This window comes from Cucumis sativus, unplaced genomic scaffold (assembly GCF_000004075.3).
Source record: "Cucumis sativus cultivar 9930 unplaced genomic scaffold, Cucumber_9930_V3 scaffold53, whole genome shotgun sequence".
NCBI lineage: Eukaryota > Viridiplantae > Streptophyta > Magnoliopsida > Cucurbitales > Cucurbitaceae > Cucumis > Cucumis sativus.
In genome coordinates, this window is record NW_022279553.1 from 285,696 (window position 1) to 306,048 (window position 20,353).

Below are 20,353 nucleotides of genomic sequence, written 5' to 3' on the forward strand. Positions count from 1 at the left end.
CGTTTGCAATGCTTGAAAACCAGTATTCACAAATAAATGCTATCCTTGAGCATTAACTTTTTTCATGGGACATTTGCAAAAATGGTAAAACAAGTTATAACTTTATTATTTGTGAAAATGATCAAATAAAGTCCAGCCCACCCATATAAAAGCCTGGATTTGATTATTTTTGCTATATTTTCAAAATCACAAACCTTAAAGACATTTTTGCAAAATACCTAAACTAATTTGCCACCCAATATAGTTTTCCTTTTTCATTTTAGAAAAACCAGGTTTGGAAATAAAGGCAGTAGGTTATTTCTTTAAAAACTAGCCATTAAATATCCCTGTATTCTAAGTGGATCTTAGCATAATGCAAGCTTTAGTGTTTTTTCGAGAAAGACTATTATGTTCGAACACAATTCAATTTTGCCTTTGTAACTTGGTTTTTGTGACCTTTGTGTCTTGTATTTTCTCAGAGCTGAAAGAAAAGAAGATGTGGGCAATTCTACTACTGAAGATGGGACTGTGGGCATATGTGATGGCTTTAGTGAAACACAAACAGAGTCTCAGGTGTGTGCTATGCAATCCAGAAGGGGAATGCAACTATACCCAATTCATAATTGTATTTGGAACACTAATAATTTTAGCACAAATTCCATCTTTCCATTCTCTAAGACATATAAACCTTATCCCTCTCACTCTATACCTTGGCTATAGTGCTCTTGCAACATATGAAAATTCTCGTAATTAAAAATTCATACACAATTTAAATTAAATTAAACATCAAGACCCCTGTTGAAGATGAATCTCTGTTCATTTTTCTTTTTATTAATAAACAAAAGTTTTTAGGTCCACTTCTTTCAACAACCTCCTCAGGGATCCTTAATTATCTCTTTCCATGTTCATAACTACTCTAGTCATGCAAAGATTAGGGTTCATGGCCAATCAACAATTAATCTGTGATCAAGATATTATAAACGTTATTCACATAAAAACATGAAAAGATTAAGAGCAAATAATCAGATGCATTACAAAGAGTAATTCATAAACTTTGTCTTCATCTATCCCTAGGATTAAGAGTTTAGCTACCCCATACTTCACAATCTAAAACACAAAACTCAATACAAAACCCATAACAAAAATTAAAGGAGAAGAAAAAGAAAAAGAAGAAGAAAAGCTAGTGATTCGTATTATTATCAGACTGTGTATAACAGTATGTGTTTTTTAATATTCTTTGTTTCCAGCTCCAGTGTACCAAAATATTATCACAAACTCCACAATCCTTCTCTTTCCAATCCCTAAACTAAAAGATAATAGATTTAAACAATAAATCAAGTTATTCGAGGTACTTGGATCCTCCCTTCTTGAGATCACAATCTCAAGCCCTAAAACCCAAATATTGCTTCTCTTCTCCATTCCCCTATCCCTCTATTTATAACCAAATGTAACCCACTCCCTAACTATTTATGCCCTCAATACCCAAATAACCCCTAATACCGATCCTATTCGTCTCAAGGTGGTTTCAAAATGTAGACCATTTTGGAGGGGGCAGTGACTGCATTTTTACCATCTTTATTTAATTTCATCTATGTAGAATGCCATAACTCACAGGTTGATGACGGTGAATGGGAGCTGTATCCACAAGTAACTGCTCTATGCATTGGAAATGCTAAATACTTTGGCGGTGGTATGAAAATTGTGCCAAATGCCGATCCTTCCAACAGGAGTCTAGAGGTATAATTCGTTTCTGTGGGATTTTATTTGATCACTTTTTCCTTCCTTGTCTTCTTAACTATGTGATGCTTTTCTTTGCAGGTAGTAATTCTTCAGGATTTCAAGTGGTATGACTTTATTCTGAATTTACACAAAATATACAATGGGACATATTTGACGGTGAAAAACGTAACATCAAGAAGGTTAGTCATCTCTTTAAAAATTATAATGTGCCTAGATTTTCCATTTTGTATTTCAATTTTCTCTCTCCAACGGTCTGTTTTATGTTGGAGACTTGTGGAAGCAGAGGTGAAGAAACTATAATTGAACTGGATTTGCATGGAGCATTGTGATTTTCATTTCTGTCAAGTTTTTGCTTGAGAAAAACTTACACTCAAACTTATATGGAGATGCTTTATTTACCTAGCAGAGAAGCCCTAAGAAAAGTAATATTGTTAAACCTTCTTACTTCTGGCATTCTGATGTATCCTCAACCAAAATTAGAAAGTTATATGATTATCCTTTTTTCCTTGTTAAATCTTTGTCAACGTTGATGAACTCAATTAATCGATATCAATGTAACTCATCCATGGTTGAACATATGATTGAGCATGATTTCACATTTCAGCTCCACCTCATTAAAATTCATTGTTTGGCAATGATGCCCTTTTCTCAATCAAAACTTCCTATTTCTGCTTCTGAGCTTGTTCGTCTGCAATGCAACTATCATCAGTTTATTGTTTTGTTGTTCATGCAGCGTTCGTTCGATCGAAGTGGAAGAAGTTTCTTGCAGCGGCAGCATATATGTTCAATCTGATGGGAACACTTGGGGTTTCTTCCAAGGAAATTCCATATTCTACCAGCTGCCATTGAAATGATATGCTGAACATGAGCTCCCTTTTGCAGAGAGAGAAAAACAATAAGCAAAAGCTTCGTAGCCGTAGGATCCTTTTTTTCTAACGTGGACTCCTCTCTCAAATTAGAGTAGACAAAGTAAGTTGTTATTTTACTTTTTTTTTGTATCGAAACCTTCTTTATACAAAAGCTTCATACTTTCATCCATGGCCAAATTAGAAAATAATGTTCACAATTTCTTGTCTTGTTAAATGAAATTTCACATTTTTTGAAAATTTTGGATTATAATTATTTGAAAAACAAATTTTTTTTTTTGCTAACTTTACTGAAAATTTTGTTGCTTTACGGGTTACCCTTTTAGTTAATGGTTCTTATTAGACAATTTTTTTACCTTTAAGTTTTTCTCTTTGAAATTTGATTTTTTTAGTCTAATTTTTAAAAACAAAATATTTGTTTTAGTTCTATTTTTTTTTTTTTTTGCGTTTTAAATGGGCTTTATGACAAATAATTCAAATGTTTCTTAAATGGGCTTTTCTTCTCTAACTCCTTTCTACTTTTTCCCTCCTCCCCCCTTCTCTCTCTCTCATTTCAAATTTCTTCCCCCACTTCTTCTCTAACGGCTGCCTCTCTCTCTACTTTCTCTCTCTTCTCCCCTTCTCTCTCTCTCTCATTTCAAATTTCTTCCCCCAACTTATTCTCTAACTTCTGCCTCTCTCTCTCTACTTTCTCCCTCCTCTCCCCTTCTCTCACACTTTTCTGCCGTGTTTAGGATATCTTCTTGTCAAATCGAACATTCAAACGTATTTGTAATTGTGATTTTGGAATTAATGTTTGGTCAATTTCTTTTCATATCCACAGAATCAATGATTTTGAAGTGTTAAAACTTTCTTATTTAAATATTTTAAAGAGCTATGAGCTTTGAGGTGGAAAAGTTGTTCTCTCTGTGTTGTTTTTTCTCCCTGTTTTGTGGGGCTGTTTTGGATATGTTGTTTTTGGTTTTGGTTCTTTGGTGCTTTGTTGTCATTTCCTTCGGTGCTTTTGTTTTCTTCATCTGTTTGTGTTGGAACTCCAGTATGTAGTATTTCAATAGTAAACTTTATTGATGAATAACGATGTAAATCCTTAGTACAATATAAGAATGCAAAGACTCTCCAACTGTTTTAATTTTATTAAAGTACATTATATTCAATCTTCATTTTTCTTGGTTCTTCTGTAAATGATATTTCTTCTATTATGGATTTGCATTATACAACACTGCCATATTAAGGCATAAAGTTACGAAAATTAGAAACATACCCTTTGTAGGTGAGAATGTTGTATGTATATATATATATATAAATTAGTTATCTTTTTTAGTCCTATATTGTAAAAAAATATGATTGTTTGTTGAAAAAAAAAGGACAAAACAATGGACCAATGGACCGCTAATATGAGTCGGTGAACGAGATAATTAATTCTCTAAATCCATTTAAGCAAAATTAAAAAAAAAAAAATCTAATGAAAACCCTACATGTACAGTCTCTCTCATTTCAAATTTCTTTCTCCTCTTCTCTAATGGCCAAGTCTCCCTCTCCTCCCCCCTTCTCTCTTGCTCTCTTGTCTTCTTTGGCCTATCTCTCAACAGAAACCCTATCATACCCATTTTGCGGATCCATCTCCATCTTCTTCTCTTAGTCGCGGATCCAATCTCCATCTTCTTCTCTCAGTCGCGGATCCAATCTCCATTCTCTCAGTCGCGGATCAATCTCCATCTTCTTCTCTCAGTGCGTCCTTTCCATTTCTTCGTACACTCCATTTTCGAAACCCTATCATACCCATTTCACCCATCCATCTCCATCTTCTTCTCTTAGCGCGTCCTTTCCATTTCTTCTTCTTCTTCTTTGTTCGTACACTCCATTTTCCCTTTCTCTTCTCAAACCCTAATTCTTCTTTGTTCGTACAACCAAAACCATTTTAACCAGTGTTGATTCCTCCTCTACTTCGACCTGTGATGCTCTTTTCTTCTTCCCTCGCAATTTCGACTCCACCATCCTCACCGATTTTGGTTGCAATTTCTACTCTCTTCAACCTCAACCTTCTGGATTCCCTCACTCTCACCGGATTGACTTCAATGTCCTTGGAACCTCCACTACTACTACTACTACTCCACTCATCAAAGAATCCGCTGGATTATCAGACGCTCCTCTTCCTTTCCTTTCTAATCCTTGTCTCTCTTTCAACTCCAGCGGTGAGCCCTCGAACGAATCGCATTACTCCGTGAGTTCCCAATTAATTCCATCTTTATTTAATATTCAATTGTCCTCTTTCCATTTGTTTCAATTATTGAATAGAAAGTTACTTGAATGAACTATGTTCTAATAATTTCATGTGGTTCTGGTAAAGCACAGTGCATCCGGTCGAACTTCCCCCATTATGTAATTTTATGGAGGTAGTTTTGTAAATTGGATTGAAACAGGGGCTATTCAATGTGTATGCATTAAAATATAGGTATTGTTTTTCAATTAAATATAAATCGATTGAGCCTCCGATGTGCTAGTAAGAGTCAGATCTCCTCTGTGTATATATAGTTAGGTACTCTTCTTTTTTTTATAGGTTCTGTCATATATATCACGGTCTGAAGTTGTAGCTGAACTTGCTTTCATCTTCAGTTTCTATCACTATTTAAAGGTTAGATTTTGTTCGATTAGAAGAATGTAAATTTGTCAAGGACAATAGCATGCTTAGTTTAATTGTACTCAAATATTGTTAATAAAACAATTGCTTTATTTGTGTTGATACCATTATTTGTGTGGTAGATCTCTTGATTCATTTTGATGTTTGTATTTTGAAGACATACAAAGGTCATAATACTAGTTGCTATTCTTTTTATCTTGGTACGTTTCATTTTTTTTTAATATTTCACTGTCTCTATAATTGATTGTACAAACATATCTCATCATTCAATCACTTTTCAAGTTTTAGATTCTGAAATTTGTACATATTGGGGTTTTCCTTTTTCTTTATTTTGGATTATTTCAAATCTCCAAAGATCTTTCTTGTAACATTTGCATATTTTAGTTTATTAAAATCTTCGAAAGTAGAGGAGAAGGCTCCAAAAGCATTCTGTCTCTCATTGCCTTGCCCTAACATTATCATCTGTGTAAGATGTGCCAATGAGTAGACCATGTTCTTTTACTTTTTTTTCCATAGCTTTTGAACCACTTTCCCTTTCTCTCCTTCTCTTTCATTCTTCTTTTATGTTAATTGGAAGAAGCTTTGAGGCCTCTCTTGAAAATAATGAGGTTTTGAAGGGGATAGAAAGAGAGTGATGGTGGGATCCATCAAAGGTTTGGGATTTCACACAATGTTCGCATCACTCTTTTAAATGTAATTAGAGGTTGAGGAGTTGATCGCCGATCATAGATAAGGAGGGGCTGGTTAGTGGCTTGAAAAAGAATTCAGACAACATTAATTTTTTCTAAAAAATAAAACCAACCTTCCGACGGTTGGTTAACACTCCTCGACAGTCGAGATAGGGTAAGACTTGTATTCTAGTTCTGTTGGTACCTGTATTTGTGCTTCATCACTTCATAATTGTACTTTTATTTATCCCCTTTGTATGTTTCCATGTGTTTCATGTTTGTCTTTTATGTTTCTTCTATTTATATATTTCTTCATGTTCTTCTCCATTCGGGTTTGCTCTTGCGGAGGTTACACATTCATTGTTGTGCTGGTACTTTAGTTAATGATGTCTAGTAATTTTTGTTTTGCAAATTTTCTTGTTAGTGCTCAAGTTTGATTTCATACTGCCTTTAGCATAGCTTTACGATTGCAGAATTCTTGCACATTGCCCTTTTTTGTTTTGTTATTACTGATGGACTTATTTGTGATACCTTTAAAGAAGAAAATTTATGGCTATTTGTGTTGAAGTTTATTTTTTGATTATTGGTTGGTTTTTTCCCTCCACTTCTCTTAATATTTTGAAGTGTGTAATAAGGTAAGCAATTTTTTAGTCCCCTAAATTTGTTTTGTTGATGAATTGTTTCCTTTTTTTTTTCTCGGTTTTGTTTTCAGGTTTTCATCATTATTCATTTGGTGGCTAAATATTACTCATGGGTATTTGTTTGATCTTATTTTGTTGTGATCAATTGATATACATAATATGCACTATAAATTTGTTAAATTGTTGGATTATTTGCTTTTTTAATAAGGTTGGAGGAACCTCAAGGTACGTTTTGTTAAAGCATATTTTATATTGATAAATTTGAAGTTGTCAAGTCTATAACAATGATAATGTTAATACGAGTAAATTTATAGCAAATTTAGTTGACTTAACTTATTTACATGCTGGTTGCTCGGACTCTTGGAAAAACCTTACGTGCATTTTAACCCACGATAAGAGAACTTAAGGTTGTTATGACTTACATATCAGTTTTTGAGATTTTCCTTTATAACTTTTTCATAGACCTTATTGTAGTTTTTTGTTCTTTATTTTTGTTTGTAGGACGTTTCTAGAGAATGCAAGACCATGTTTGAGTGAGAAATTGGTCTCGATGAAATTGAGAGTTCAATGAACAACACATACAATGCAAGTAAATCTACCTACTCAAACCCATCTTCTATTTCTAAAGCAGAAGGGCTTTCGGTGGCTGAACCAAGTGAGTGATTAAGTTTTTTATCACCCGTATTATTTGTTATCACTAGGGAAAGAAAGCTGAGTAGAAAAAGTAGAATGCCAAATGGAAAAAAAAAAGATCAGTAAGCAGCGTTATTATTTTAAAATAGAAAACAAAAATTAACATTATTGTTAAACTGAGCCATTCTCGAGAACATGAAATAGAATTGGATAGCTGCCATGCATCGTGTCTATGAATGTTAAGAATGAAACTATCGGTAAGGTTATAGAATAATCATTCTACCAGCCTCAATTATGATACAGGGTTTATGAAATAGAATTTTCTTATGTATTGTAATAGTAGAAGATTCTTCGTTGGGAAGCAAAGCTTATAGCTTTGATGAGTATCTAAAGGTTACAGAAGAGCAACTGAAAGCTTACGATCAGCTCCAAACCAATTTTCCAGCACAAAGCCAGAGTGGATCCCAAGTACAACGGGAAGGTTGTTAAAATCAAATCTCTTTTGTCTTATTTCATAACTATTTAGTTTTGATCTTAACTACAACAATTTTCATTTTTTTCTAGGTGAACATTGTATGTGCTTAGAAATTAAGTGTTTTGAAAATTAGAGGTGAGCAATCACACTTAGAAACTAAGTGTAGAACCATAGAAATGTTACCCCATCGGTTCTAGCAACGCCTAGTTACCGCAGTTCATAACAAAGAAAGAAAAGAGGCTCGTAAATGCAGACCATAAAAAAGTGAGACAATCAACAATTATAAAAAAAAACATATGCAATATGCATTAAAAAAAGCTCATAAAAAATATAGAGTCAAGTTAGTTAGGTCAAGTAGAACTTGTTGAGTTCCTTAGCTATTAGAGCTTTTGGGGGAAAACATCGATTTTGGTAACTGGTTTTCTTTATTATTTTAATAAATAGGAATCGACTTGCATTTTTTTAGTTTTTTTTTTTTTGTAAAAATAATGATTTGATTTGTTTGTTTTTAAGTATTGGGTTTGGCAAGATGTGGTTATCTCACATCGATTTTTTTTATAGAAAAGTTTGACTCAAAGACTATAAAAGAAACCTATTTCATTTATTTAGAAATTCTCACTTATAAACATTTTAAGTTTTAGTGTGATTACTCTAATTAAATTCCTTCTGTATTATCTAGTTGGAGAGTGGATAAAAAAATGTGAGTGGTTAAAAACTTTGAGAATGTGTTCTTATAATGGGGTCTCTCATGAGAGAGTGTTCTTGTAATTGGGGTCGGGCTTTGAGACTCAAATTAACTACCAAATAGGCAAGACTATGGTTTGGTATTTTTATAAGTTAATTTTGGGTCGAGCATTGTGGACTTTCCATATACGTTTAAAATTTTAAGTGAGAATAAATTATTGCTAGGATTTGAGTAAATAGACGATGGGCCTTTCATTTTGGGCCATAGAGTACAATTTTCGAAATGGATCCAAACGAAGGAAAGTCACTCATTGTGTGTGTGAACCTGATAAAGCCACGTAGGTTGAAGTTGCATAGACCAATTCTTTCGATCGTGTTGTTGGTTATCATACTTGTATCTTTAAAGTAGTTTGAACGAAAATGGACGATCCGAGACACAAATAGCACTACACCAAAATGAACTTTTAATAGCCCATTATTTTAAATGGGATGTGGAAATGAACAACAAAGAAAAAGCGGGAAATAAATATTTAAGTTCCCTCTAAATATTTTCCCCCATTTTCGGCCTCTTTCAATCTAATTCATTTTGCTCTCTAGTGCGCTCTAGCACGACTACGAAAGCCACGTTGAAACCCAACACGACGACTGCGATACCCTGCCTCTCACGATTGTTTCACAACAAACATGCTGATCTCTCACCGTCGTCCACATTGGTTTTGCTTAGGGTTCGTCGTCTACCAGCCCATCCTCTGCTACTGTTAGACACTTGAAGCTAATGATTCAAGGTTAGTCTTTCTTCTTCCTTTCTTCTACCTCGTTTTTATGGTAAGTGCATTGAATGGAATATCACAGTATATAAACTCTTTTCATCATTCCAAACTCTGAAATATTACTGTTGACCCAAATAATTTATCCACCATACTGTAGATCTTAAGTTCCACATCCTCTAACAACCTCTGCTTACTATCTCTTTGCATCAACAACAATGTAAATACCTTCCAACTTCTATGCTCTCCTCGGTTATTGTCTCTTAATTTATGGGTAAGCTATTTTTCTATAGAAAAGTAGTTGGTGTGAAACAACCAATGGTCTGCATCAACTTCTATTTCATGAGCTTCGTAAACAAGTTTGGCATCAATACAATGTACTTTGGCTTTGACTTTATCTGTTTCTTGTTGTACTGTATGTAGTTCAATTTTTGTCCTTTCGTGAATGCTGATTGTTCATATTTGTAGCATTAGATGGAAGAAGGAATTATAGGGACATTAATAAAGAACCTTGTGACGTCATTTTTTTTTAACTATCTAATTGAATAAATTGTAATGTTGGACAAGTAGAGTGCTTAGAATTAAATTTCTAATAATGATCCGCCAACTATTTAAGTCAAACAAGAACTGGATTTTACAACTTCAACTTTTATACACTACTTCTAACTTCATGGGACAAACACACCCTACAAACTCATACTAACATACAAATTATGGAGAGATTATGAAATTCTATATTTAAGAGTTTGGTAACAATTTTTTATTCCACTTGGACGTAGTTGAAAACCTATTTCGAGATAGATACATTTTAATATTTTTTATATCTTTCGAGATAAGATATAAAATATTATTAAAATTAAGGTGATTCATTTTTTTATCTTTTATACATTTTTTTTATTTCACAAATGTATTTTTTTTGTTCTTGATGTATGATAATTTTATAAATTTTATTTGTTGACTTTTTTTTTTTTAATTCTAATAACCGATAAGAAGTATATGTTTATGGATTATTTAAACTTTTAATTATTTTCATTCATAAGTAATATTAAAAAGAATATGGATTATTATTATTGCCTTTTATACAAAACCCTCTCTCCCGTCAAATTTCTTCCCCATCCTTCTTCCAACGGTAACTCTCTCTACTTCCTCTCCCCTCTCCCCTTCTCTTTCGCTCTCTGTGAGTAACCCATCTTGCCGATCCACACCATCATCTTCTCCTAGCCCTAACGGCGCCAGAATCAAGAGCGGCAGACCCCTCGGAAACCCAATTCGTCTTCCAAAGTCCTTTTGTTCCACCGTCACCGTCAGATCCCGACTCCATGGTTCTTGATTCCAAACCCTCGCCGGCTAAGTTGAAGAGCCCGCTTCCACCTAGGTCTCCCTCTTCTAACCCACTTAAGCGGAAGGTATGAAGACCGTTCCTGAGAATTCCATCTCTGTGATTGTCTGATTCGGGTATGAAGGTATTTTACGTGTTGTGGTATGATTATGGGGGTTTTGGATTATTTGTCTTAATTTCGGTGGTGTAGTGACAGTTTTAGTTTAAGATTCAAGTTTGGAAGTTTTGCCTAGTGTGAACTGTCTCTGTGATTTTCAGGTGGTAGTGCGCTTGCTGCCGCCATCCAAGGACGGAGATGAAGGGGATAATATAATACAAAAGGTTATGTGTCGATGAAGTTAGCGGACAGTGGGCAGATGCAGATGAATTCTTTAATGAGGTAAACCTGATCAGAGGATTACTTGAAAGCAAACCTATTCTTTATTTGAATTTCGATAATTAAAGATTTGTCATAAAAAAAAAAAAAGGGGGAACTTCACTTTTGGCCTAACCAAAACCAGACCACCTACTCTTAGCGTTCTAGACATAGCATCGATTTTGATGAGGGGAGTTGCCAATTGGATCGATATTATTTATGGGCCATATTCCTTAGGGAAAAACTTTCTCAGAATTTTATGATTTTGATCTGGTTTGATGTAGAAATATGGAAAGGCAGCTGTGGATAACCTCCATCAGATAAATTAGGAAGCGGATTAAAAAATATATGATATGGTTATGCCATCAGTATATATCTACAACAAAAGAAAACAAAAAGAATTAGATACTTAAGAATTCAAATAGCAATATTTATTAAGAGTTCTACACTTCAATGATTTTACATAAAATTCTCACTCTCCCTCTATTGTAGCCTTTTCCAGCCACTGCACAAATGCCCACGGTCTGTTCAAGACGATGTGGCCCTGAGAACAGAATATACAGTTTAATGAAATACGAAAAAGAATCCTACACATTTGAAAACAAGACATTACATTTCATGGGAAAGAAACAATGAGTACGTCCAAAGTAACAATAACTGAGTTAAATGAAGATAAAGGAGGTGCAAAGAAATATGCTTTAAAATCTCATTACTGGTTCTATTATTATCATTAATAAGATTGATTTATTCTATAAATTGTCTTCAATATCTTTAGAGCACAGTTGTAAAGGAGATCCTAGTTCATATTGCCAAAACTCAAATCTTAATATTTTTTTTGAAGAGTTAGGCAAATCACTATTTAGATGCGGACTACTTTAATACTTCAATGAGATATTTTGTGGCTGTACAGGAACAGGCTATGTGAAAGAGACCAGGCTATTCGCAAACTGGAAAGGGAAATAGAAGATAAAGATAGGGAATTGCAATCAATTAAATTAGACAACGACGCAGTGTGTTTTTTTTCCCCCCTCATGCTTGATGTGCTTACATAAGAATGTTTTGTAATGATCTGCTTTTTTCTTCACTAACCCTTTTATTCTATAATTTCTTCACAGGCTTGGGCCAAGGATGATCTTCTGCGGGAACAAGATAAGGAAATAGCAACTTAAAGGTTACATTTTTTGTTGATGCCCTTCAATTTTTCCCTTCTTTTGCCATTGATTTTACTTTTTGCTTACGCTAACATCCTAGCACATTCTTTAGTATTTTAATTTTATTGCAGTACATTATATTGAATCTTCATTTTCCTTGGCTGTGCTATAAATGGTGTTTCTTCTATATGGATTTGCATTATACAACAGTACCGTATTAAGTCATAAAGTTAAGAAAATTAGAAAGACACCCTTTGTAGGAGAGAACATGATCCTTCCTTTAAAGTAAATTGAGAGAATTTCCTCTACTTCCTCAATTTTAAGGCTTGAGGTTTGAAGAACAAGGATGAATAATCAACGAAAGAGGAATGAAGAGGTTTCTCCTTTAGCGAAAATAGCGATTTTTCGTTTTTCATACTTCCAAAAACACACAATTATGAACTTATTGTGCATTAAATTGATCGAGAGGCCTTCCAATTGTTTGTTAATCTATAGTTTCTGTCTCTATTTTAATTAACTGCTACAAGTAGAAGCTTAACTACATGGTTAGAGTTCTATCAAAAAAGGAAAGAAAAAAAAGAAGAAAGATCATGTGATAAATTTATAGAAATGCCATTAAATTATTTTCTAACCTTTGATTTCTGTTTCTGTGGTAAATTACTGCTACTAGAAATCTAATTGTGTTCGGTTAGTTAGACTTCATGGGTTTGAATTTATTTATTTTTTTGTTAAAGAGGTTCCATTATACAGAATACCCCTAAACTTTGTACTTTATATAGAAATACCATTGAAAACACACTCAAGACATAAACTACCAAAAGAGTTAAAAATACAGTTACTATAATTATCCTAATTTTAGTAATAAATGAAATTGAGAGAATTTCCTTTGATTTTCAGGAACAAGGATAATTAATCAATGAAAAAGAAATGAAGAGGTTTATCCATGCAAGCTTCAAACCAAAGTCAAGGATGTCGATCCTTCCAGGGGAGTCCAAAGTTCCCCCTTATTCTTCTCCCTTTATATTGATTTTCAAAAGCTTGCAATTTTTTTGGGCAATAGTGGGGGTGGCAATAGCTTACATGTTTAGTCTAAACTTGGGGGTTCAAATGTTTTGCCCAAATTTCAAAATTTCTAAAAAAAATTTCCTTACAATAAGGAGCATTATACCTTATTAGCTTACTTAGATCTTGCATAAAAAGCATGACCGGCAACCCTTGACCACTGAGCTTGGGTTTGTGATGTAAAATTCTGAATGTTGATGATTATATGTGCTGAAATTTGAGAATAAGCTGCCGTCTTTTTTGGTTTACGTCCCTTTTTAGCGATATCTTATTGAGATGTTAGCGATATCTTGTTGAGATGTGAATGCTTGATTGAGAAAATGGTATGTGTGTTGTGAATGCTTGATTGCATGTATATAATAAATAAGTGCATGGATACTTTTCTAGCTTTGTCTTCCTTTGTTGCTTTGCCGTGACTTACCTATGATGCGCTTAGTCCAAACCTAGCCTAGATAGAGTTAAAAAAGGATAGGAGGTACTCTTTAGAAATTGAGATGGTTTTAATAAATAACATGAGTTAGGAGCCGTTTGTCTAGCCACAATGAACTGAATCCCTTTAGAAAAGGGTGGACATTAACAAAACTTGTTGCCACTTCGAAGGGAGTAGTCAAACTTAGAAACTAAGTGTAGAACCATAGAAAGGTTAGCCCACCGGTTCTAGCAAGACCTAGTTACCACATTGCATATCAAAGAAAGAATAGAGAGACTTGCAAACGTAAACAGTGACACAATTAAGAGCTAAAAAAACAAACAACATATGCAATATACATCAGAAAAATCCCATAAAAAATGAGGGGAAACTTCACTTATGGCCTAACCAAAACCAGTACTCTTAGCGTTCTAGACATAGCATCGAGTTTGATGAGGGCTTTGAAAAGAGGAGAATCCTCCCCGTTCCACACTAGGGGGAAAACGAGGCTTGTTGTCACTCCGAAGGGAGCAGTCAAACTTAGCATTGAGTTTGACGAGGGCTTTGAAAAGAGGAGGAATCCTCCCCGTTCCATAGTAGGGGGAAAACGAGGCTTGTTGTCACTCCGAAGGGAGCAGTCAAACTTAGAAACTAAGTCTAGAACCATAGAAAGGTTACCCACCGGTTCTTGTGTGCGTACCAAAGAAACAAAAGAGATAGTTGCAAATGTAAAACGTAAAACACGAGACAATTAAGAGCTAAAAAAAACAAACAACATATGCAATATACATCAGAAAAATCCCATAAAAAATGAGGGGAAACTTCACTTATGGCCTAACCAAAACCAGACCACCTACTCTTAGCGTTCTAGACATAGCATCGAGTTTGATGAGGGCTTTGAAAAGAGGAGGAATCCTCCCCGTTCCACACTAGGGGGAAAACGAGGCTTGTTGTCACTCCGAAGGGAGCAGTCAAACTTAGCATTGAGTTTGACGAGGGCTTTGAAAAGAGGAGGAATCCTCCCCGTTCCATAGTAGGGGAAAACGAGGCTTGTTGTCACTCCGAAGGGAGCAGTCAAACTTAGAAACTAAGTCTAGAACCATAGAAAGGTTACCCCACCGGTTCTTGTGTGTACCAAAGAAACAAAAGAGATAGTTGCAAATGTAAAACGTAAAAAAACGAGACAATTAAGAGCTAAAAAAAACAAACAACATATGCATTATACATCAGAAAAATCCCATTCAGATTGTTTTATCTTCTCATGTTGGGCTACTTCCAAGCAATGTTTTAAGTGAAGGGTGGATAATAGCTCACTTGTTTAGTCTAACCTTGGGGGATTTCAAATTTTGTCCAAATTTCAAAATTTTTCAAAAGTTTTTCATTACAATAATGAGCATCATAGCTTCTTAGATCTTGCATAAAAGGCATGACTGTCAACCCTTGAGCACTAAGCTCGGGTTTGTGACGTGAGATTCTGAATTTTGATGAGTATATGTACTGAAATTTGAGAATAAGCTTATGTCCTTTTTGTGTTTGCTAAGTTTCAACTAATACTCTCAGTATTTATCTTTGTGCTTATGTGATAGATTTGTTATGCACTGTAGTGATGTGGGGTGTTTTTTCATCTTATTTTCTGCATCTTAAATACCTTATTTTTTTGCATCTTAATTGGTACTGAAATTTTGTTTGTTTCAGTGGAAGAGGCACTATCAGCATTGACATGTACATGTGATTTTAAGCAAGAACCAGGAGAGTGAGAGTTTTAGTGTGCCGTATTTAGAATTTGCCGATATCTTTTTCCCGTTTCAGCAAGTATTCCTGATAGTGGGGTAACTCTCAAGTCTGCAGTCTTTTCTTCATGAAATTTGTAGATTATCTAAGAATACTAATATCATTTAATGGTGACATTTTTTAGCAACTTTTCTTAACCACACTTTTTCATTAAGTTTACTCTTGTTTAATTGACAGATTCTTCGAGTAATGCTAGATATTGGTTCTAACAACGAGAAGTTACTTAATGATCCTCTTTGTAAGTGAAAGGGAAACCTTCATGTCTTTTATCTCCATATTTTCCTTGTAATGTATTTTGCTTATATTGCTCTGTTTCTGTTGTCAATGACGATATATCTGGGCTTTTTGTTGTTGTGGTGGTGGTGGTGAAATATTTTATTTAAGCCTCTAGTTAATATTTATGCTTACTTAACAGAAAATTTGTTGCTTGAGCTTGCTTCATTTCGTCCTTTTACTTGTTTAAGTCCTCCAAAAAGTATTCATTACTTTAATAAATTCCCTCACCAGCATCATCACCTCTTAGTCAACAAACTGTTTTTTCCCAAATGCAAAAAAGGAAAAAAAAATAAAGACAATCAAGAACAACCATCAACAACATGAAAAAAAAAAGAGAAGAAAAAGATAGCTACTGAAAAACATTACTACCCATTTTCATTATCATAATCCTCTACTATGCTTTTCCACCTTCTAACCCATTTTTCCATTGCAGGATTTATTGGAGTTGAGGAGTCCCACAATCTTTATGTTCTGTTTGTTTCTCCATCACTTTTTCAAGGCTGTTCAATTGGAGTTCCATCTTCAGGTAATATTAATGTGTTTGTTTCTAAGATAATTTTGTTAAACACTTGTTTTTGTTGTCTCCATCCACCAACTGTTTGATGAAATGCCGCATTGAACAATTTTATGGGTTCTTGGGAAGCATGTGATCTATGTGTTTGGAATTTGTATAATTAGTTAGAGTGATTTAGAAAAACTTTTGTATTTGTAGTTGGATAGACAATTCATTCCATATTTAGAGCATGATTAAGAGTTATTTTGAAAATGTTAAAATTACTTCAAAAGATATTTGGATAATTTAAATGACTTTCGTCTATTGTATGATGATCATGTTTGATAGATCGAAAACTTTTCTTCTTCTTCTTCTTCGTTTCTTCCTGCTGCCTATTCGACCTTCAACTTTGAGTGTAGTTGCTTGGCTGTCGAATGGCCACCACTCAAAGTCACTCCCTCGCCTTCTTATCACTCTTAATTTCCTTAACAACAAAGTCAAACTGCTACAGAACAATCGAATTTTTGTTTGATTAATTTTCTATCCACAGGAGGCTTTTGTATGTTGATCACCCTTGTTTTCTTTGAAAAGTTTAAACTTCCATACACGATATATTGGGAAACTTTCACATTCCTCGGGACATTAAAAGCTCAAGAGCATTGATTTTGAGCAAAATAAAAATGAAAATCTCTTTTAATTTCCAGCAACACCATATTTGAAGTTCATTGTATTTTCTTCTTCCAACTACAGGTTGACATGATTGTCTTGACAGATGGAAGTCGTATTCTTGGCCTCGGTGACCTTGGAGTTCAGGGAATAGGAATACCTAGATTGGAGGGAGAAGAGTATCTATCAATTGTTGATGATTTTATGGAAGCCGTGCATACATGTTGGCCTAAAGCTATTGTTCAGGTTTATTGGTTAAGATATCAAATTTTTAACTGTGTTCACTGCCAGTAATCAGTATCGTAATCTCGTAATTTGATTTTGAATGATGCCAGTTTGAGGATTTTCAAATGAAATGGCCTTTTGAAACATTACAACGTTATCGTAAGAGGTTCTGCATGTTCAACGATGACATACAAGTGAGTAGTTGATGATGTATTAATGCAGTTGATAATTACTTAAAAGGACATTCGTTTTCGTTTATTTCATTTCATAAAGGGAACTGCTGGTGTTGCTCTCGTTGGACTATTGGGAACTGTGAGAGCTCAAGGGCGGCCATTGAGTGATTTTGTTAACCAAAAGATAGTAGTGGTAGGGGCTGGAAGGTATTGTCAGCTGTTTAACTTTAACATTTTCTCCAAATAGCAATACTGCTAACGATTTAGGGATCATAAGCCTTGTCCTCTTTGTTGAAACAAAAGTGGTTGTTTGAAAGAGGAATTACTATTACTATTACTATTACGTGAATATAAGAGATGAAAACTTTGGAAACTATAGTTCAATCCTTTTGGTTTAACCTTCATTTGTTTCAACATGCTTTTTTCCCCTCTTTCAACTTTAGTGCAGGGCTCGGTGTTCTTAACATGACTATTCAGGCTGTTTCGAGAATGGCAGGGAACAACGATTCTAGTGCAAGAATCTTTTTCTAACTTTCATTCTCAATTTCTGCATCAGTCTGTCCAAGTTTTTCCTTCCATGAGAGTTACTGATTTCAGAAACCAATCAGATGGGGTTCGGAATTTGGATAGCTTTATTATGGGTTAATTTGTATGACGCAGTTTCTTGTGAAAAGTATGAGGCAGTTGAAGAAGTTAAATGACTTGTGGTGGTAGTAATCATTGTCAAACTCATGTGGTTTTTAACTTAAAAAGAAAGAGGGAAAATGTGAACTTAGTCCTATGCAGATTAGTGTTTTAAAGAGGAAAAATAGAACTTAGTCCTATGCAGATTAGTGTTTTAAGTCTTCTATCTAATTGTTCGTGGGATAAATGCAGTTACTTTATCAAAAACAAAGAAGAAAAGGAAGGGACCACAAGAAATCAATGGTGGAATCGATCAGGCAGGGTGTGGAAAATTACAACTCAGTTTTTGTTTTCACTGTTGAGAACATGAGAAACCTCAAGTTCAAGGAACTCAGGGAGCAGCTGAAGTCACTAGCAGGCAAGTTCTACTTTCTGAATTCTGTATTATTTAATCTGCGTCATCATTTCAAATATTGATTAGTGATACAAATGTACTTTCTCTATGTTGTTTGGTTAGCTTCTAGATAGCACGAGAAAAGATATGAATAATAAATAGCATATTTTTAAAACTCAAAAGATAAAATCATAATGAATAGCATTCCTTAGGAGAAAGGATGAGGACACGTTGTTTCTATAAACCTAATTTTAGTTTTGCCAGTTTGAAATACTTGTGTAGTTTAGTTTAGATATATATTTAAACTAGCACGTTAAATAATAGTTTGCCCTGTTTGTGTTTGCTAAGTTTCAACTAATACTCTCAGTATTTATCTTTGTGCTTATGTGATAGATTTCTTATGCACTGTAGTGATTTGGGGTGTTTTCTTATTTTCTGCATCTTAGCTACCTTATTTGCTGCATCTTAATTGCTAACGATTTAGGGATCATAAGCCTTGTCCTCTTTGTTGAAAAAAAAAAGTGGTTGTTTGAAAGAGGAATTACTATTACTATTACGTCAAATTACATATTGAATGAAAAAGAAAATTACAATTTCTTTTAGCGCTATGTAATGGTAGTCAGGTATAGTAGTCATGCCTTTGCTCTAGCTTATATATTCATGTCTATGTTACTTTCACACTTCTATTTATTAATTTCATGAAGTCAGTGGGTTTGCAAAATGAAAGAATCGTCATCCTTTTTAAACCACTAGTCCTAATGTTTCAAATGAATTTTCCAATTTCTTTTTGGGCTGATGTTTCCATAGCCCGTTTCTTAACAAATTGCATGCCCTCTTCCATTTTTAAGGGTGAGATACCTTTTTGTATCTTATGCCCCAAACAACATTTGTTTCTCATTCCACCCAAAATAATTGGTTATACTTGATTTGTCCAAGACGTTCGGCCTCAACATACAAAGTTGGATCCAAAGACCTTAAAATATATCTTTTTGGTTATTCTCGTGTTCTTTGAACATTCCTCCTTTTATTCCTCACCTTCTTTCTCTTCGAATATGAGTCGAGGGAGTATCAAGAGTCAAAGGATGATTTCTTTATCTACAATGTTATCTCTCCTTCTAATCCTCTTTGTGGTTCATCTTCACGTGTGTTTACTTCTATTTGTCAACCCATCACTAAAGTCTATGATCGACGACAACCTTCTTCAATTCCATGCCCTACCCCTAAGGTTTCTTCGTCATTGGATCCAGAAATGAGTGATGATCTTCCTATTGCTCTTCGTAAAGGTAAACTTAAGTGTGCTCATCTTATTTCCTCTTCTGTTTCATATAACCATTAGTTGTCTTCTGCATGTTCTTTCATTGCATCATTAGAGTTTGTATCATTAAGCCTATTCTCATCTTGGTTGGTGTGTTGCAATGGTGGAGGAGATGATTACTTTAGATGATAATTGTACTTGGGATTTAGTTTCTCTCCCTGCACGAAAAAAGTATATCAGTTGCAAATGGGTGGTTACAATTAAAGTTAATCCTGATGGTTTTGTCGCTCAATTAAAAGTACACCTTGTAGTGAAAGGCTACGCACAAACATGGCGTTAAGTATGCTGATACTTTTTCTCGAGTAGTAAAAATGACATTTGTGAGGTTGTTTATTTCACTAACTTCAATCAGTCACTGGCCTTTACATCAGCTTGATATTTTTGAAAAGGAGGTGTAATTATGAGTCAATAAAAAGGACCTGATCATGTTGAGGAAGGAGACCCAACCTTGTCTGGTTTCTCATGAGTAGATGGATGAAGGATTGTATTCCAGAGAAGTTTCGAGCAACACACCTCAGAAACCAGATGGGGTTCAGAATTTGGATAGCTTTGTTGTTTCGTTTCATCACTCGCATATTTGTTGAAAAACTTCCAGTTTGGTTCTTTTACAAGAACATCTATTGAATCAATGAACCACTCTAATTGGATCTTGGATAAAGTGAGGATTTTTTGGAAGTCTACATCTTCAATATTGAACCTCCCCTTTTCGAACTAGATACAGTAGAAAGTGTCTACCATTTTTCAACTTTTGACTTCCATTTCTGAAAAAGATGGAGTTGTAACTCCCTGGGTTTGGCGTTGCCGTCGACGTCACCGTGAGAAGGTGTGGCCGGAATGAAGAGAGAAGAGGGTGGGTGAGAGGAGAGGAGAGGTTCAATATTTGTTTCCAACTTTTTTACATCAGCTTGATATTAAAAGTGCATTTTGTTAGGATCCCACCTAATAAGGATTACCTCAAGAAGAAAAGATGAACTCAAGAATACTTAAAA

At 34.5% G+C, this 20,353-nt stretch overlaps 2 protein-coding genes and 1 long non-coding RNA gene across 5 annotated transcripts; all 3 read left to right on the forward strand.

Moving 5' to 3' along the window:
• Positions 1-4,525: 4,525 nt before the first annotated feature.
• LOC116405986 lies at positions 4,526-6,939 on the forward strand. Its single transcript, XM_031889701.1, has 4 exons — positions 4,526-4,777; positions 5,143-5,217; positions 6,604-6,645; positions 6,930-6,939. The coding sequence occupies exons 1-4, from the start codon at positions 4,541-4,543 to the stop codon at positions 6,936-6,938; spliced, it is 363 nt and encodes a 120-aa protein (XP_031745561.1). The 5' UTR covers positions 4,526-4,540; the 3' UTR covers position 6,939.
• Positions 6,940-10,022: 3,083 nt separating this feature from the next.
• Positions 10,023-15,237, forward strand: LOC116405990. Of its 3 annotated transcripts, none has more exons than XR_004219082.1 (5): positions 10,023-10,497; positions 10,689-10,809; positions 11,696-11,795; positions 11,901-11,956; positions 15,103-15,237. It is a non-coding gene; the product is annotated as an uncharacterized LOC116405990 (long non-coding RNA). The 3 variants fall into 3 exon arrangements; XR_004219080.1 differs by lacking the exon at positions 10,023-10,497 and adding an exon at positions 10,509-10,554; XR_004219081.1 differs by lacking the exon at positions 10,023-10,497 and adding an exon at positions 10,532-10,546.
• Positions 15,238-15,294: 57 nt separating this feature from the next.
• Positions 15,295-19,385, forward strand: LOC116405998 (NADP-dependent malic enzyme-like). The gene is made up of 8 exons (XM_031889707.1): positions 15,295-15,436; positions 15,908-16,000; positions 16,718-16,879; positions 16,969-17,052; positions 17,132-17,238; positions 17,475-17,544; positions 17,908-18,073; positions 19,228-19,385. The coding sequence occupies exons 1-8, from the start codon at positions 15,425-15,427 to the stop codon at positions 19,383-19,385; spliced, it is 852 nt and encodes a 283-aa protein (XP_031745567.1). The 5' UTR covers positions 15,295-15,424.
• The last annotated feature ends 968 nt before the right edge of the window (positions 19,386-20,353 follow it).

What these genes read in the sequence shown, in the direction of transcription:
- LOC116405986 (XM_031889701.1), top strand. Translation starts at nt 4,541, where the DNA reads ATGCTCTTTTCTTCTTCCCTCGCAATTTCGACTCCACCATCCTCACCG. An exon ending in TCTCTCTTTCAACTCCAGCG is followed by an intron (nt 4,778 to 5,142) that starts GTGAGCCCTCGA and finishes TTTTTTTTATAG; the next exon opens with GTTCTGTCATATATATCACG. An exon ending in GTTTCTATCACTATTTAAAG is followed by an intron (nt 5,218 to 6,603) that starts GTTAGATTTTGT and finishes TTTTGTTTTCAG; the next exon opens with GTTTTCATCATTATTCATTT.
- LOC116405998 (XM_031889707.1), top strand. An exon ending in AATTGGAGTTCCATCTTCAG is followed by an intron (nt 16,001 to 16,717) that starts GTAATATTAATG and finishes TTCCAACTACAG; the next exon opens with GTTGACATGATTGTCTTGAC. An exon ending in GGCCTAAAGCTATTGTTCAG is followed by an intron (nt 16,880 to 16,968) that starts GTTTATTGGTTA and finishes GAATGATGCCAG; the next exon opens with TTTGAGGATTTTCAAATGAA.